This window comes from Scleropages formosus, chromosome 23 (assembly GCF_900964775.1).
Source record: "Scleropages formosus chromosome 23, fSclFor1.1, whole genome shotgun sequence".
Lineage (NCBI taxonomy): Eukaryota > Metazoa > Chordata > Actinopteri > Osteoglossiformes > Osteoglossidae > Scleropages > Scleropages formosus.
In genome coordinates this window covers 8,492,602-8,511,330 of record NC_041828.1, presented here as the reverse complement: position 1 = coordinate 8,511,330, position 18,729 = coordinate 8,492,602, and the positions used below count along the sequence as shown (strand labels likewise).

The 18,729-nt window shown below is 46.4% G+C and overlaps 1 protein-coding gene across 3 annotated transcripts; it reads right to left on the bottom strand.

Moving 5' to 3' along the window:
- Nucleotides 1–5: 5 nt before the first annotated feature.
- tax1bp1a (Tax1 (human T-cell leukemia virus type I) binding protein 1a) lies at nucleotides 6–18,038 on the bottom strand. 3 transcript variants are annotated; one of them, XM_018750427.2, is made up of 18 exons: nucleotides 17,947–18,038; nucleotides 15,579–15,778; nucleotides 10,785–10,887; nucleotides 10,234–10,424; nucleotides 9,987–10,145; nucleotides 6,868–7,016; nucleotides 6,612–6,702; nucleotides 6,238–6,423; nucleotides 5,330–5,581; nucleotides 4,846–5,019; nucleotides 4,548–4,638; nucleotides 4,284–4,402; nucleotides 3,930–4,055; nucleotides 3,117–3,203; nucleotides 2,524–2,710; nucleotides 2,215–2,399; nucleotides 1,453–1,541; nucleotides 6–1,031 (listed from the first exon to the last, which is right to left on the bottom strand). In XM_018750427.2, exons 2-18 carry the CDS (start codon nucleotides 15,753–15,755, stop codon nucleotides 830–832), a joined length of 2,568 nt encoding a protein of 855 aa, XP_018605943.1. In that variant the 5' UTR covers nucleotides 15,756–15,778; nucleotides 17,947–18,038; the 3' UTR covers nucleotides 6–829. The 3 variants fall into 3 exon arrangements, with proteins under 3 accessions (XP_018605943.1, XP_018605944.1, XP_018605945.1); XM_018750428.2 differs by having other exon boundaries at nucleotides 1,453–1,538; XM_018750429.2 differs by having other exon boundaries at nucleotides 2,215–2,366.
- Between the last annotated feature and the right edge of the window lie 691 nt (nucleotides 18,039–18,729).

Here is an 18,729-nt window from a genome sequence, read left to right as displayed (position 1 = left end):
GTCAGTGTCCAGCCGAGCCCAGGTGAGCAGACAGCAGAGTTTATTAGAATATCTACTGCTGAACAAAGCAACCTAACTTAAAACATAATTACAGGCAAAGAGTTTTTAAATAGAATAAACATGGAAGGCTCCACTATGAACAGGTCCATCCACTGACCATGGCGAAGGACAACTCGAAGAGGTAAAATGACTACAGAATTGCTAGATAGAATGTTTTCAAGGTATTTCTTTAACGTTAGTGTTGCCATTCATACTTGGTTCTACGGGTTCTGATCCAGAGAGGGAGATCAGGGCCCCGTTAAGGTGCAGAACTTCAAGAAGCCACCTTGAACAGAGCAATGTGTCTCAACTTAGAACTGATTACATAATGCTACTCTCGAGTGAGACATGGGGGCTGGACACTGGGGCAGTGAAAACAAGCAGCAGTGGTTTAGTGCTGGCCCACCCCCCAGCCAAGTTTCTACGAATATTCTGACTATACAGTAGCTCTGAAGAAACCTGTGCAATTAAATGCAGGCTGTTCTAAAAATAATTGCTGTGATTAAGATTCTGTATTCTCTCTCTCTCACACACACACACACACTCTCTGCAGAGGTGACAGAGTGGATTTAGGTTCTACTATCCAGAGTGACACTAGAGAAATGGCGTACAGGAAGAGGCTCGCACCCAAGGTAGCAAAAGCCTTCGCAGGGATCGGGGCTGCTCTGGGTTAATCCTACCAACACGTACACATGCGACTGTCTCTCCCCACCCTGCTCCCCGTCACCGGGTGGGGGTACTTTTGCCTAAAGGTCCCAGCAGTTTCTGCCAGGTGGGGCCTAGGGGAGGCTTAGTCAAAGTTCAGCACGTTGCCATCGAAGTGTGTGAGCACGTGCTTCTCGAAGAGGCGCTGGTCACAATCCAGGGGGAACTGCTCGCTGCACATGGGGCACACCTTCCAGTGGCTCTCGACGTGCTCCTCAAACTTGCTCTGCTCGTAGTGCGGTGGGAAGATGACCTCACAGAGCGGGCAGCGCTTGTGGATGTCCACGCTAATGAAGCAAAAAAAAACCTGTTACAGCCCATGTTCGCCGACATTCTGGCCACTTGAACAGCAATGACCACAGAATGGCTGACATTAAAACATCAGTATTATTGCATTTAGTCATTTACATTTTTTTTTAGCTGATGCATTCCTCCAAAGAAGCTGAGAGTGTTAAGTTACCCATTGACACAGCTGTCATTTTTTCTGGAGTAATACAGGGTAAGTACCTTGTTCAAGGGTCCCACACCTTAAGGTGGGATTCAAACCTAGGTCCTCAGAGTTCAAGGTGGCAGCTCTAAGCACTCTGCCATCGGCTACCCATATTATGTGCTGCTTTTGGCACAAATGACTGGAAAATAAAACTAAATGACCCTGGAAAGGAAATTTCATCTGAATATTTAACAGATCTCCAAAAACCAGCATATTACCTGGAGTCAAAGCAGAAGGGAGTCTGGCTGTCTCCAGGGACGGCTCCGTGAGAGTCGGGAACCACTGGCTGCTCGCTGTCACTGCCCTGCTGGAGAGGCATGGGACAACATCAAATAAAGCCCTTTTTTTTCCTACACCTTGTCACCAGCCTCTCCTACTGAGACCACCCCACCCCGCTGGGTGGTACCACACACCCAGTGACACACTGAATTGAACAGACTCATCCATTTCCACAAAGGTTTAAAAGCCACGCCTGTCTGAACACTGATGGGCTCCAGCAAAGGTTAATAATCCTTAAATGCGGCAAACTAGAGGAAGCGGGAAACAGGTCACGATACCACTGTAGCAGCAATGAGACGAGGCAGTGATGCTGCCCTCGCGCAGAGACCAAAGTCCCGCACCGCTCCAATTAGCCTTTCCCTCATCAGTCTAATGGCTCAGACACTCCACCAATTATCTCGCTGCTCGTGAGCTAACGAGTGCCCAGGAGCCAACTTTAATTGAAGTTTTATGTAAATTCCTTTTCCCCCGGTTCACCCCGAGCCCCCCGTGCATGTGGGTGGGATGCAGAGATCTGACAGGAGAGAAGAGGAGAGCGAGCAGGAGAGAGAGAAGAGAGGGAAGCGATACAATAAGAAGTGCAACAAAGGTAAAGAACGAGAGAAAAGAGCACAGAGCTCAGTCAGTGCAGCGGGCACAGATCTGTGGAGAAGGGTCCCTGTCCTCAGTTTATGGGTCCCTCCCAATCCCAAGGGACGCACCACATTGCTGTGCTCCTCGGTGTCCTCCAGGCCATCTGGTGGGCTCAGATTGCGGGACGGTTGGATGCAGACCACATTGCTTTCCCATGAGGGGGGTCCTGCAGGCAGAGGTCTGGAGGTTCGCTCCGGCGAGAACTCCCCGTCCGCTCCGTCTGCAGGGACAACATGAGCATCAGGGTGTGCCGCTGTGGAGGCAAAGAACACGGACGGATGACCAGAGACTAAGATCAAGACGTGGTTACACAACCTTTTGGCGTTGGGTAAAAGGGAAAATGTGGTGGCAGGTAGGGACAGAACAGGGGAACCCACCTCGTGTATTTAGGGTGGAGTATGGATTTCCAAACTGCAGCTCAGCTGGCCGCTGTTGGACCAGGGAGGCCGGAGGGGGGTCCTGGGGGTATGGGAGCGGGTACTGCAGGAACACAGGCTGGACTCTGCCAGATCTTGAGTCTTTAGCCACACTGCTGCTTTGCTCTTGTGCTCTCTTCTGCAGCTCCTGTGAAAGGACGAGAGCCCCAGGGCAGGAGGTTTACCCCGTGCTGACTGAACACTGCCAGACCAGCGAGGTGTGGCACTTGGACCACATGAAGAGCTTCCAAAACCTGAAAATCTGGGCACTTGTTCTCTTCCAACATCAGTTCCTTGAAGATGCTCCAGCTAACAAGACTTGTACCCAACTACACAAAGACACCAAGACCCACAGTAATGATGCTGCCTGCACATGAAGCGTTAGTCCAGCACTGAGCGCATCAGAGTCAGATGTGAACACTTTCTATTGCTGAAGCTTCACCAGGGTCTCGGGCTTTGAAAAGGATCCAAATGGAGAATGATCACGAGACATACTGGATTATGGATTATGAGACACAACTGAGCAGTAAAAAAAGCAGACTCGGAGAACTCACCTCTTCGAGGTTCTCCTTCTCTTTCACAACCTGTTGGAGACACTCCTTCAGTTCCATCACCTCACGGCTCCTCTCTGCCACCTGGCTCTGCAGTGGAGAAAAATGCAACAAATCACTGGAATGAAGCTGCCCAAGCGACAGGGAAACAATCGGCAACAGCTCCTACGGAAACCAGGACGCATGAAGTGCAGCGGGGGGGTGGGGGGTGGACAAAACATAAAGGCTTTGACCTGGGGAGCCGGTTTCCGTGACTGGAGCCCTCTCTTCGCAACAACATATAAAATTCATGTCTCCGCAGAGACGAGCTGCCGTCGGCAGGTTTCAGATGAAGAGCCGTGAGCCAGCAACTGCATTAGGACAGGCTGAAGCCAGGGTTCCATCCCGCACCACCTAATGCCCCCACTGTAAACAGCCATAAACAACGTCTGCAAAGCGGCTGGCCCATAAAGCATCCTGTCCGTGTATTTACCCTGGTCTCCAGATCGTATCAAAGACACGGGCCCTGTTATTTACAGCTGGGATAAACAGGCGCTCCCATGTGGGCCAAGAGTGCAGACTTCTGAGGCTGCGAGCGCAATGCGAAACCGCATGGCCCGTGTTCCGCAGCGTGGTCTTGTACCATGTTGTTGTTGTTGACCTCACGGCTACCCCGTACACGACTTACAGCCACGGGCTCAATTAGGACTGACTTTATAGCCACCTTCCCCAGGGATACACAGCTGACAGCTATACGGAGGGTCACCGTTGGCTGGGCGTATTGACCACAAAGCACACAGAGTGCATGTGTAAGCAAGGGTCCTGTACATCACGCACCTTATAGCGGTCCTCCTGCTCAGCCAGCTGCTGCTTCAGCTCCTCGTTGATCCTGCACTGCTCCTTCCACTTGACCTCCATCTTGGCTAGTTCATCTGCAAACATGCAGCTGCGCTCTCGCTCTTCCTGTGGGAAGAGCAAGAGGACTGAGTCCTGACCACCATCACTCATCATCCATAGCATCCAACCTCACACTGCTGTCACTGGTGGTAGATGTGCTGTAACACCCGTGCAATAAGCTTGTATCTTAGTATTTTCACAAACTATCACCCCCCCGCCCCACACAAAGCTAATGCCAGACCAGTGTGAACATGTGGCTCTGCTCAGTATGATGTCATACCATCTTACACTTACATTTAGCATCTGTTTGCACTTCCTGTATTTGTCCCCTCTTTCGCTTGCATCTTTACTGCCACCTTTGTTTCTCTCCAAGGTCATTGTGTCTAGAAACACGTCCATGGCGGGAAGTCCTCCTGAAGACATATCAGTGTCATCATCATCATCAGAGTTGTACTAAACAGGTTACACACACACCAGATTATCTGCCATCCTCCATCCTAGGAAATGCTGGAGTATCAGTTTGCCGTTGTGGATATGACAGGCAGAGATTGTAGGTACCTGCAGTGGGGGACTCGGGGCTTTCGGGTCGGATTTGTTCTGGTGCTTCCGCTGCATGTGAACTCCCTGCTGCTGCACTTTTCTTAGAATCCTTACAAGAAAATCAGAGGAGCAAAATGTTTTAGGATTTACTGGTGTGGCACCTACATTTGTAAATGCGCTTAACACAACTGATGTCTCTCCACAAACAGCAGCCTCTTACTAAGCAGAAATACCCAAGTACAGTTGGCATGAAGATCATCACTTTGACCTCAGAGCCGCAGTGCATGTCATCTTGATTGTGGGATGTCCCACTCACCGCCTGCTGCTCCAAAAGCCGGGCCACCTGCCTCCTCAGTCTCTGGCACTCCTTGTACTTCTCCTTGTAGTGTTCTGCTGCCATCTGTAACCTTAGCTTCAGTTCCTCCACCTCTCGCTGAAGATCCGCCTCTGTCCCAGCAGCCGCCCCCACAGCAGCCTCCTCTCCAGATCCCTGTCGAGACAGAGGAGGTTGAACCACAACATTGAGGATGGCGTGTTTTGGCTATTATAGACCAGTAACAACTTACACAAGTTATATATAATGTACATAACTATCTAGTTATTTGTAGAAAAAACTAAACTAGTAATCAATGTATTAAAAAACCATTAATATATCTAATTATGACTATATGTACTATAAATATCAAATGATTGATTGCAAGTTAATTAAAAATATCACACTTTTAAATATCAAAATTTTGTAAAAGAGAGTATAGCTCTTTGAAAGATGGAATCTGAGGAGAGAAAAGTGGTCTTCGCACTGGTTCCTGCTGGCTGGCCTTCCTCATCTTCTCCAGCTGGCTTTCTATGCGGCAGCACTCAGTCTGGGCGTCGGCTAAGCTCGAGCGAAGCTCTTCCACCTCCAGCCGTGTGCGGTACAGCTCCGACATGGTGCGGTCACGGGTGCTGGAGGCATCACGCAGCTCTGAGGCCAGCATGGAGGCCTGCTGTCGCGTGGCCTGTAGTTGCTCCTCTGTCTGCCGGAGCTGCTCCTTCAGGCCAGCTGCCTCCTCCTGGGGGGTGGGGGGAGCAGCATGACTAAAATGCTTTCACACACACACACACACACACACACACACACACACACACACACACACACACACACACACACACACACACACTACCTGTACCATACAGCCCCACACACACTGTTTAGCTCCTCTTGGGAGTGTAGCTATGAGGTATGTGGATGACAGCCTGGTTACAAATAAATTAAAAACTCTAAGGGCAATCTACCATCACATTATGTTGTGCCCTGTAATGAACTGAGGTTCCATCTAGAGTGTACCCTGCCTCACACCATAAGCTTCTAGGATAGGGTCTGGACCACCACGATCCCAGACCAGACAAGCAGCTGTTGATAATGGATGGTTGGGTAAACCATGTGTTCCATTAGTGTCTCGCACTCCCTGTCTCTGAAGCTCAAGCATGAAGTGGTGTGCTGTTGGACCAGCTTCTAGTCTTGCTTCCAGCTGGAATTAAATGAATATCAGAGCCTGCTGTTTCTGTGGTATGGCTGTGCAGTTCCACAGGGCTGCCACACACCACTGCATGAATCTACCAGCAGGCAGCATGCAGTGAGCTGACTGCCCATATTCCCCCAAGTAATACAGGAAAGGATGGATGAATGCGCATGGAGAGGCACACAGACAGATGAACGCGAGCTTACCGAGGCGGTGGAGTTGGCAAGGATCTCCTTCTGCAGCTTTTCCTTCTCAGCCACACAGGCCTTGAGCCGGCCCACTTCCTCTTGGAACTGCGCAATGGTGATCTCCTTGTTCATGTCCACCGACTTAAGCATCTGCAGCTCAGTTGTGAGCTTGGTGTTCTCCAGCTCCGTGTTCTTCAGGTGGATCTGTCACATCACATCACATCACACACACACACACACACACACACACACACACACACACACACACACACACACACACACACACACGCATGCACGCACCAAACAATTCACGCCAAGATGCTTTAGCAAGTCTTTTCAAAGAGATCTTCCACTGAAAGATGTGGGACACCATCTACCCTGCACTGCCCCACCTTGTACAACTCCCTCTCATCTCTTTCGTTCTTCAGCAGGGACTCCAGACCCTCCTTCTCCATTGTTAGCTTCTTCAATCGGTCCCTGAGACTGAATACATTTATAGACAAGTGCATAAATTCAGTCAACCAGCACCCTCAAACTAAGTACTATAATCACACGGTGCATCAATTATGTAACCCCTTTCCAAGTCTCCACATGGTCAGAGGTCCTCCTTGTAAATGTTGTCTCTCCCCAAGTGTCTACGTTTCCCACCTGTCCAACTCTGTCTCTTTCTGGATGCCTCTCTGTGTCACTCCAATGAGGTCCTCCTCCAGCTGGTGCACCCTTCCCAATGCCTGGTCATGCTTCCTCTTCATGTCCTCCTTCTCCTCCTGCAGGATTTGCGAGGACTGCTGAAGTTCCTGGAACAGGAAGTGAGCAGCTGGATGAGGATGTGGGCAGCAAGACACAAGGCACCTCCTGTAGTCACAATATTGGCATCATTATTCTGATGTGGGCTGTGTTACTGCAGTATAAACACTATTGCTATACTGTCAATAGTATTACTGTATGATCTACACCATCACTACAGACAGGACACAATCAGTGCAGTTCATTCAGAGTCCATCTCCACACATTGTGCTTCACCACTGTGGTTTTGATTGCTGCAGTTGGTGCTCCAGCAACAGGAACTGCGCTCACTGAAATTGCAGAGTTCCTAGAGAAGCAGAAAGTATGCTAAATGTGAAAGGAAACATGGCATGACTCCAGTTAAAGCGCAGGTTAACCATACCACACGAAGTCCAGGCCGTCCCACGACCCGCCCTTCCACCAAGACGTCCTAACAAGCATCTGAACCCATGTCCTGCTGTGTGTGGAGCACAGCACAATTACAGCCAAAAATACCTTAAGGCTAAAGTGGGATACCGCTGTGGTCTGGCTCCCATCTACGACGCTAGACTGGCACTCTTGCATCATACTTGCGAACATATCGAAAGACTACAGATACCCATCAGCGACAGATTGCCCTTGCAGTGGTTCGAATGTCAGATATTCTTCCGTAGAGCTTTGACGATCTCCAGTAAGCGCAGGTCACTGGTGGGTCTAAGAAAGCCACAAGGAGCCACACAAGGCATTGCAATTTCTCTACAATTAGTTTTCTGTAATGGTGATGAGGAGAGGAAAATTTAAAAAAAAAAAAAAAAAACGGCTACACGCACACATTGCGTGATTCTCTAACTTTCTAAATGAACTCACCAGTGGTGGTATGGTGGTTAGAAATGAAAGGAAGACTCAGTTTGAATCCCTGATGCTTCTATACCCTTCATCACAGTACTCGCCGTGAACTGACACAGTAAGAATGTGTGCAAATCATTCTAAAAATACAAAAACCTAACACTGCAAATCTACACGCAGCTACTTGTGCGATCTATGCTAGTTAAACAGTGGTATGTTGGTAAAATGTTTTCTCAGAGTTGCATGCTGCTTTGGAGGAAAGTGTCTGCTAGATAAATAAATCAATGCAAGTCACCAGGGACAAAGATGTCGGATAAGTTAATAACAATAAAGGATCCTTAAAGTTGCAACAGAGCACATTAGACATCCTTACCGCTGTCAGGGCCACCTGTCACTGACAAGTACTTATACAACACACACTTTCACAGCAGAATACATCATGCTTTGCACTGGCACACAAATACACATACACACTAAAAATACTCTCAAGCTGAGCAAAAAGCCCTGTAAAGACTTCTACAATGTTTTCATTAAAAAGTAAAAGCTTTATGCAGGGGACTGCATTTGTCCTGCCCGGAATGCACCATTCCAGTGAGGATGCACCTTAGGAGGGACAGCGTGGGCAATTAAAGGCCATCTCACTTCGCTGTCTCCCTGAAGGCAAATCCATCTGAATTACTGTACCATTAAATTGCCAAAATGTTTGAGTTACTTTAGCAGCACATAAAGACCTTATAAAAAATGTAGTCGTAAAATTAACAGCCACAAAATATGTACTTATGTTTTCATGTTACAGCTACTGGCATTTTCATCTGAGGAGATTTACAGTGAGGGCAATACCTCAGAAGCATTCCTCATTATACCACACGCAATTAGACAAACGACTGACATCATGTGCAAAAGTAAATCTCGGAACACTTCGGATTTATGGTTGTTTTCTGTTCCGCTTTTGGGCCTGGTGAAGTAGCCTACTGCTCTGTAGCACCACGGTTCGCTGGGATCACAAGGGCCACTAGTGAGAGGACTGCCCTACAGGGGGCGCTACGAGACCTCATTCCACAATCATCCTTAACAGAAATACTCCGCATCTCTCAACTGTCTTAACTACATTTTTTTTTTTACAAACTACATTTTAATGAGGGTATTTATATTGTCCTAATAACTGTATTTTTTACAAATTAGGGTAGATGCACTAACTGGCAACACAGCAGACAGTAACAGATGTTTTAACTCATGTTTAAAAATGGGGGCTGGCTGGCGAGGTCTGATTCAGCACCGAGACACGTGTGACGCAATGCTGCCTGTTGTCTCCCTGTCCTGCTCCGAGCCCCTGTGGAGACGTGGCCCTGCAGGGTGGGTTCGGGCGCGAGCCGCTCCGTCCTCACACTTGGCGAGAGTTTGACGTCATGTCTGTTCTCTCTGTACCCAGGCTGGGTGCCAGGCAACCCACTTCCTGCAACTCTGTGAGTCAGTCACAAAAAAAGAAAAGCTGCTGCCAAAACACTCATTTTTTAAAAATCTGAAAAGAATCAGACTCATGGACTTTTCACACATTTTAAGTGGTCTTCCTTTTTCACTCAGCAGATGCCATTCTCTGTGGTCAAATCCAAAGCATGTTAATTTCAGGACAGACGGCTTGTTGTTTAAGCAAAGCACTGCACATTAATGCCGCAGGAGGTAGTGATTAAGGACATGGACTTGTACCCTAAATGTTGAGTCCTTGAAGGGGCCCCAGCTGTAGGACCCTTGAACGTGTGTGCTCTTGGGCCGAACCCCCGTCCTCCAGTTGTGTATCGCACTGTAGCCTCGAGCTTGGCCTTTTCACCAATTACCCGTACGGATCTCTCCAGGAGCGTGTGCAGGTTTGTTAGGGCCATTTGGCTTTGAAGTGGATCGCTGGTGTGTGAACCTGTGATCTCTGGAGGGTTACCGGCTCCACAAACAGAGCCAGCCACAGGAACAAACAGTCACACAGCCTCAGGACAGTGGGTTCCAGCAGGGCAGAATCATAGGGCCTCCTTACAACACACAGTGCAACTGGCTCTTTTCTGCATCTTCCCACTACTCCTTTTAACCAGTTCCTCTCATGATCTCCTCTTACTTCTCCCCTCTATCAGAGCTGAGCCTCCATTTCACCTCCCAACCTCGTCTCGTACCTGGTTCTTAATCCTCAGCTGACTGCAGGCTTCTCTCTCCTGCTCGCTCTCCATCCGCAGCCTCTCCTGCTCCTGCTGGAGCTGCTCCTTCTCCTTGTGCAGGAGGCTCATGGCTTTCATCAGCTCCTCCCTCTCCTTCTGCGCCTCCTCTACCTTTTGCTATAGGGTTAGGAGAAAACCATGGTTAAACCTGCACATGTTCATGCAGGTTTCCTCTTCTTCCCTGGCTTCAGCTTTGGCTGCCTACCTCCAGCAAGCTAGCCTTAGTGGTGACTACTAGGATGTCAGAGTTGCACTCATCCTCCACAGTTAGCAGGTCATCCTCAGTGGGTGTGTCAGCGCAGAACTGGAAGGGTGTGCTGGCGCCCCTGATCTCACCCTTGTGTGTGACATAGCAGAACTGGTAGAACTCCCCATCATCTTTGGGGACATAGTATCCTTGGGAAATAAGCAAAAGATCTGAGTCAGAACAGGAAACAACTGACAAAGGGCATAAAAATAAAGAAGGAAATAAACAACAAACATTTATTTGCCAAAACTGCATTAAAGAGGGTAGCAGCAGAAAATTTAATGAAGAATGTGAGACATCAACAGAGAACAGTCACTTTAAAAATACAACCAGGATGTCTCCAGAAAATACCCAACAAGGACAACTGCAACTTCCAATAGTTCTTTCAGTCCTTTATGTCCACTTATTTCTCATTCCACACTATTTCCACTAAACATGGTGTCTCTAGATACCATTGCTTTTGTACTGGCACTTTAAAGATATCATTTCTGCACTCTGTGAAAGTTTACCTTGAAATACTATTGTTCGGTTGACAGTAGTGCCTTCCACATAGTTTTCAGGTAGAGGTGACCACAGGAAGGTGTAGTAATCCCGCGCTGTGCTCCAGCCCACCTAGGAACACAAGGTCACATCTTTAAGCACACAGTGCCCACTGCCTTGAGAGAGAGACCTCAGTGACCATCCAGCCCAACAACCTAGAGTCCATCAGCACAACTCTCACAGCACTGAAGACACCCAAATGAAGGTCACACACTGGACTTCATACTAACACCAGCCATAGACATGTAATAGTGAGGATAGACCGTCATCACTCCTAGAAGTATCAAAGAAATTTAAAAAAAAAAAAAAAGACACGTACTCATGGCAATATAATCCACTGAAATATGTATTTTAAAAACCCATCAGACTCCTCAGACATGACCTACAAGGACAATGGAAAAATATATTGGCTGCCTGACACACCATCCTCACAGTACCTGCTGCTGGCAGGAGCTCATGGGGGAGACAGTGGAAACTGCAACAGTAGGGAAACATTTCACACATTCTCACAAAAAAGGGAATAAAAGATGTAATTAACAGATTTTTATGCATGTCTGACTGATGGCCCAATGAGGAGCACACAGAATATAGATCCATAACTACAGCCCTCCGCAGTAAACCTGTCACCCAGAATGACATTCTCAGAGGGGCCGAGTCGAGTTCCAACACACGCACGCGCACTCACAGAGTCAGGAGACCACACACGCTCTTTCAGATACAAGGAGGTAGGCTGAAAAAAGAAAACCATTTGCACGCACGCGTGCACACAATCAGAAGGAGCAGCCGCTGATGTGCTGTGCAAAAACAGAAATACACAACTGGCCACAAAAAAAAAAAATTCCTAGCACAGAAACAAGGACATTACCACACAAACACACACACTGTACATTCTATTATTTAACCTGAATGCACACTAAATTCATTTAGGGTCTGGTCAAACCTAACTTGAAGCAAGGATTTTACGTGAAGTCTGTGGTCTGTCCACGGAATTAAATAACTGACTCACACAGAGCCCCGCAAGGCACAAGGGTGACCCTTCAGTGGCAGCTATAACAGTCTAAGGCAAGTATTGATAAGACTGGTAATGCTTCCATAAATAATGTGCCAACAGCAGAGCTGTGGGCTCCAGGTACCGCTGGGGATCACACAATGGAAGTGTGGTGCAGGAGCCGCTATGAATCAGAGCGTGGAGCCCCACTTAGAATGCAATGACAGGGTAATTACAGCCCTGCCCCAGGGCCACAACCGCTTGGCATGCTGGGAAAAGCGTGTGGGTACAGTCCGCCATTTCCACTGTCACAAAGATGTGAAACATAGGACGTTGATGGAAATTTAATACTACCTTAGTAAAGCTGGTTAACATAACTGTAGGGGTAGCAGATGGCATAGCAGTCAGTCAGAGATGTTTGGCTGCAGCCTTGTAATTTGTGGTTTCCTGGTTCAAATCTCCCTCCTGCACTAGTACCCTACTGATACAGCAAGAATACCCAACTAAGGCACTATATAATTGTGTAGATCATTATAAAGGTTATTATATAAAACTATAAGTCTAATGAAAAAGGGGCAAGATACATAAAAGGTTTCTCATAACAATAATTTGCAAAAGTCCATTTTTGGGGGTGGGGGGTGCGGTGGCGCAGCAGGTTTGGCCTGTGTCTGCTCTCTGGTGGGTCTGGGGCTCGAGTCCTGCTTGGGGTGCCTTGCAATGGACTGGCGTCCCATCCTGAGTGTGTCCCCTCCCCCTCTAGCCTTGCGCCCTGTGCTGCCAGGTTAGGCTCTGGCTCGCCACGACCCTGCTTGGGATAAGCGGTTTCAGGCAGTGTGTGTGTATTGGCCATTTGTGGGTGTCAGTGAATTCACCCTGATTTACGCACAGCTCACTGAAGACATCCGGCTGTATAAATTAGCTAGCATGCAATGAAGTACTTTGTATGTTTCCATAATCCAGACAGTGAAATTCAAAGAGTTTGGAGTAGAAGACAGATGGCTTGCTGATCTACAGCTGGTCTCTGACACACATGCGTGCAAGCTGAAACAGTCTTACAACACAAATTACACATCTGAAAAGGATGTGTCATGATACAACCCAACAGGACAGAACAAAGGTGTACCGTTGTGTTAACAAGGGGGGTGGCATCCCCTCCAATTTCAGCTCCAAATGTTGCTAATACTGCAACAATCTTTATTTTGTGGAGGTGGGCATCTGCCCTCAGACACCACCAACCTGATTCTAAACTGAGGGATGAATTTTCATACTTTGAACAAGTCACCCCATCCCCTGGACAACCGTGATGAGGAAATGTTTAGTATATGGAAGCGCCAATGAACAGGACCAAAGTGGTGTAGCTGTTAAAAGCTGCTTTCTTGCACTTAAATGACCCACTTAAATCCCAGCAGCCACTGTATTGTCCTTGATCAAGGTACTTACACTGAACTGATATAGTAAAATTACCCAGCTATATAACCTGAGTAAATGACTTTCAAGTAGCTGTGAGCACAAAAAACATTGTTAGCTGCCTTGGAGAAAATTCTCAGCAAAATTAATGAAGGGGGGGGGGGGGTGACTGCATTAGCAAAATTCCTTGGACCTGGTTTTATTTTGTTTGCCAAAAGCTATGAGAAGAAATTAAGTTTCCTGAAGTCCCAAGATTGTGATGACTTGCATTTACACAGCACTGGGTTTGCTCCAAAACACACAAGAGGAAACATAAACCCTGATCTTTTTCACTGGCCGAGCAGTGAGACAAGACATAGCAGCTTCCAGACACCGGGGGGCGATGCAGGCTCATAGAGGCGAGGCTCTGGAACTGGTCTCCGGGCCAGTGAGTCACAGCCCAGCTATCTGCATGCTTGCCGCAGCCCTGTCTGTCAGCGTTGCCTAGCCGATTTATTGGTCCGAGCGGTGCTTTTCCTGGGGTTCTGCATCAAGTCCACCCCTCCCCCCATCCTCCAACAAGCAGTTATGACACTTTTGCTTCTGTTGTCGGCCATCGCCCCAGAGGAGGAACAACACTCCCATCCCCCACCTGCAAAAGACCCTTTCAGAGTGCCTACAACACAGGAAAACAAACCGGCAAATACCCCCACGGCCCCAGCTCAGTTCCACGATGGTGGAAAGTCCAGGTTCAAACACAAAGACCCGGGGAGTAAGATGCGGCTCCAAGAGGAGGAGGGGGCGCAACAGCCCTTTCATCTTTTCATGGCTCCTGTGCGATTCTCCACTTCACGGAAAGGGCCACCGCCTCGAGGAGAGGAACTCGTACCCGGCTCCGTCTGCTCTCAACAGCGGCTACTCATTAGTTCAGCACACAACCATCAAAAAAAATTCATTTGTGGGGATTAACATGGCTAATGTAAAACTCCCCATTAAACCCAAATCTTATTGAGATTTTATTGAGTCTTGATTTTAAGTTACTCATCAAAATGATAATAAAAGCACTCGAGTTTTTTTTCCCTCTTTATTCTGTTTTAATGTGACACTAAGTTGGCTTCCTCCACATGGCTTCCTGCATCCTAATTAACTTTAAGATGGAATTTTGTAATGAAAGCCTCCGGAGAGAGTAGGGTGCAGGCGACCCACCAGGCACCCCACACGGAGGGCGAGAGACGAGTCCTGCCCTGCTGCTTTGATCTGGTCAGATCAGAACCAGACGCATGGTTCGTCTTGTACCCCTCGCCACGCGCCCCTCACCACCTGGTACGCAGCAAGCCCACGGCCTACTCCCTCTCTCGCCAGGAAACGGCTTCAACCAATTACTGCCCTTGTGTTTAATTGCCTTCCCAAACCAGATCCATCTGGGATGTTCCACTTCCTCAAGCAAGATAAGCAGCCAACTTAACCTCTACACTGTACTTCATCTGAAGGTCTAAACTAGTGCCATTATTCATACTATATCCCGTATGATCATTATTATAATTCCTGCTGTACCACAACACCAAACTGTCTTTTATTTATGCTGTGAGTAATTACCCAAGTGGCACGTTACAAATGTTTCAGATTTGCTGCTACCTTTTACCTTCCAAAAGGCCACTGAGAATAATACTGTGGAAAGAATAACATTAACGATTTTTCTAACAAACTATATAGATTCCATGCAATTACCCTGTGATCACACCCACAATTTTCTGAACTCACACTGTTTGCCTTTGTGGCAGACTCTGGATCACCGCCACCCTGCACTGGACAAAAAATTATGGAAATTGAATAAACTGTGCGCATATTTTACTAAACTAAAGCTGGACATAAGAATATGCTCATATTTCATAACCCTAATTCCAAGCACTATTTTTGGGGGGCTCTATTTTGGAAGTCTATTCTGGAAGAATCTTGCAGTCTCAGTCTGAAGAGTTCAGACTTTGAGGATGAGAGGACAAGAGGAAAAAACCAGGCAGCACGGTGGCACAGTGAGCAGCTCTGCTATCTCACAGCGCCTGGACAGTGTGAGAGGACGTGAGTTAGATCCTTGCTCAATCTGTGTGGCGTTTGCATGTTCTCCTCGTGTCTGCATGGGTTTTCTCTGGTTTCCTCCCAAAGACATGCTGTTGAGGTTCACCCATAGTGTGTGAGTGACAGAGACAGTGTGTGTGTTCCACTGATGTATGGATGAGTGACCCATTGTAAGTAGTGTATCTAGCAGTGTAAGTCACCTTGGTGAATAAGGTGTGTGGGCTGATAAAACTAGAGAGAGTTCACTGCAAGTTGCTTCAGAGAAAAGGGTATGCTAAATAAATAAATGTAAATGAAACACAGAACGAAACCTCACCTTGAAAATGCCAACCCAGTCCTTTGGGTGTGGCTTGATGAAAGGGGTGAGAGTGTAGTGACACTCCAGGGCTGCATGAGGGAGGAAGCTCTTGCCAACATTCTGAAAGATGACATGTGCAAAGTTTGATGTTTCCATCGTGCTGGTTGGGGATAAGGCTTCGTGAAATGATGCCATTCTGTGGTCAACAGTCAACTGACCTGGAGCACAGGGTTGCAGAGAACACACACTTTGTATCAGAGGCCTCTGTTATACAACTGGTAAAATGTAATCTAATTCAATAAACTACAGTTGAATTAAATGCTGATTACCACTGTTAATCACGAGGACTGTTGAAAAAAGATTGACTACGATACAATCAGGGGAACAGAACAGCCTGTGTTGTGTACGGTTTCTGTAAGGTAGCAGAAACCTGTGTGAGATTACACAGTGTTACTATCGTAGAGCCACAACAAAATCAGGCCTGTTTGTGGACGTTTAGCCATGAGATACCACACAGTACCAGCCTAACTAGAAAATGCCCAATGAGGCAAGCAGTTCATCCATGGCACAACAATACAATCCCTAAAGATACTCATGGCTATCCAGGCACAGTGAGGGCACATGCTGTCTAGCTGAACGTCTGCCAGGAAATACAGGGGCTCCACTGTGCCCTAGAAAAAGCTCCACAGTGCAGATATGTAATGTATGCAGTCTGTTGTACTGCTGCCATTGCAGAGGTAAGCGATGACACTGGAAAGACACCTCATACTTGAGCTGATTTATACAGGCTGCCCAATACATCCATCAATAACTCAGTATATACTGGAAAGAGCTTAAAGAAAATGTTTGGGTCTCTGCGTAACAACAATAGGAAAGTTATTTCATCTATAATTAGTCCCATTTGCGGTAAATTCTATGAGCCGTACACAGGATCATTTGAGTGCAGTCGCAGGGACACTGCACCCAATGTGCCATTTTCTCACTGAGCAGAAAGAAGGCAAGCAGCAATAAGTGTGTTTCTGTTTAGCAAATGTGGAGCGTTTTTTTCCAGAATGTCTTCCAAACAACAATGTGACCCATTTCATCACGCCTGCGGATTAGAGTGACCCAAGAACAAAGCTTGCAAAATCGCTCCAAGCTTCGTGATGACCATGCCATGGAAAAAAAAAGAGAACATTCTCAAAGACGAACTAAAGAATTGACTCAACAGCCCATGATGAGAACTCAGTGTAATTCGTCATACACTCAAGTAAAAATTAAAGAAGCAATTTCTTTTTCCAGTATCTTCGTGGTTTTGAATAACCACATTTGTAGAGTATAAAGACAAAAAACTTAAACTGAAAGCCCAAGTAACGGTGCTGTGTGTGTGCCATATAATACATATATAGTTTAGCTTAACTTAATTTTTAATAAAAAAAATTACTCAAGGCGAGTCTTTACGTGCATAATTCCAATAAGTGCATTAGTCAACCGTAAACTCGGCTGAATTTCCCGGTCACGCAACAACAGATTTCTTCCGTTGTGTAACTGTAGTTTCTTCTTGAACAAGGTTCGTACGAAACACGCGACGTCACTTTGTTATTTAAACTTATTCATGGACCGAGCCCACCTTCCATCCGATTGGCTGGCTGCACTGGACTGATTGGCTGGTTGAACTAAACTGTTTACGTCATCACTGTCAACAATATCAAAGGGTCTTAACAATGTCACATCATGGCAACTTGCTGCACTTCTCTTGGTCACACGCACGCGGAATAATTTATTCATATTTTTTTTTACTGAAACGGGTTAATTTATATACAATATGAGTTTAAATAAGCTGTCGTGAAAAATAACATTTGAAATTGCGGGTTGGAAGGTTCGTTCGGTTCGATGCGACGGATAACCTCCGTCGGAGAGCAAAAAAAAATAATAGCAATCTATACCTTATCACCTAATATAACATAACCAATTTGCAGTGCTGCGCTACATAAATAGTACAGCTGATCTGGATGTCTGGATGAGGCCTAACTCTACAGATAGTTTATCTACACAGCTAGGCTAGCTCATTTGCTAAAACTAGCATAGAATCATCGACATCAGATGAACATAAATGACATACATATAATAACGTCATATTACGACTTTGCAAAACCTTCTTTCCTATTAATGAATGGAACGTTCAAATCTTGGCTCTGAAAATAAACACATATTTTTTTAAAATCGCAGCTGACCGAGTTAGGAACAGAGATGGCCGGCTAGCTACCCCCCAGATTTATTTACCATCGTCGAGAGCGGCGGGTATTCGAGTATAGCAGCACCTAGGTCCTACTAGGCCTAAGTTAGGCTTCGAAACAATGGAAAAACAATTGTCATGAAAACCTTATTTAATACAATAGTTACTTACCTTACTTTCCTGTTTTCCATGTGAAATCTAAGTGCAGTGTATCTAATCTGTCCTCTAGAACTGCTACTGACGCAGTTCTTCACTTCCTGAAATAGAATATATGTGACGTAATTTCCGCATTTTTATTACCAACGTCACAGATGTACTTACAGCGTGGACACGTCACTGTTATTATTTTCTTTTGTAACTAAGGAGTTCACGGAGTTTCGGTTTCTTACTCAGCTAAAATTATATCGCATAGAACAGTACTGCGTGAGATTCACTTTGTTGTTGGTGTATCGCCTCTGGCCCTAATTAATAAACAATATATTGTACCGTGCGCCGATTTGGTAAATACAAATCGTTGAACAAACATTTAAAAACGTCTAACCAGAACGTTTACATGATCTGTTGCATTTTCATTTTTTAAAGGCTTTGTGTTTGCTGTCTCAGGTTTAGAGAATTTAGTAGCCATGCTGCTTCAACACCGTTACTATTTGAACATACCAGAATTGATAGTTTACATTTATTTGTTGAGCTGTTACAAAGCAATTTAAGGTGTTAAACTACTTATTATTTACCCATTTATACATACTGGAGAAATTTAGGATAAGTACCTTGCTCAAGGGTATTAAGTTAGAGGTGGGATTCAAACCTCTAACCTTTAAGTTCAAAGGCAATGGCTGTAACCACTACACTCACTACCAGCTGCCCCACCTTAATTTAGCTTTTGTTTTGATGGCTCTGAAATTCTGTTTTCTGACTCATTTTAACTACTTAATAGTATTACAGTGACTGGTTGAC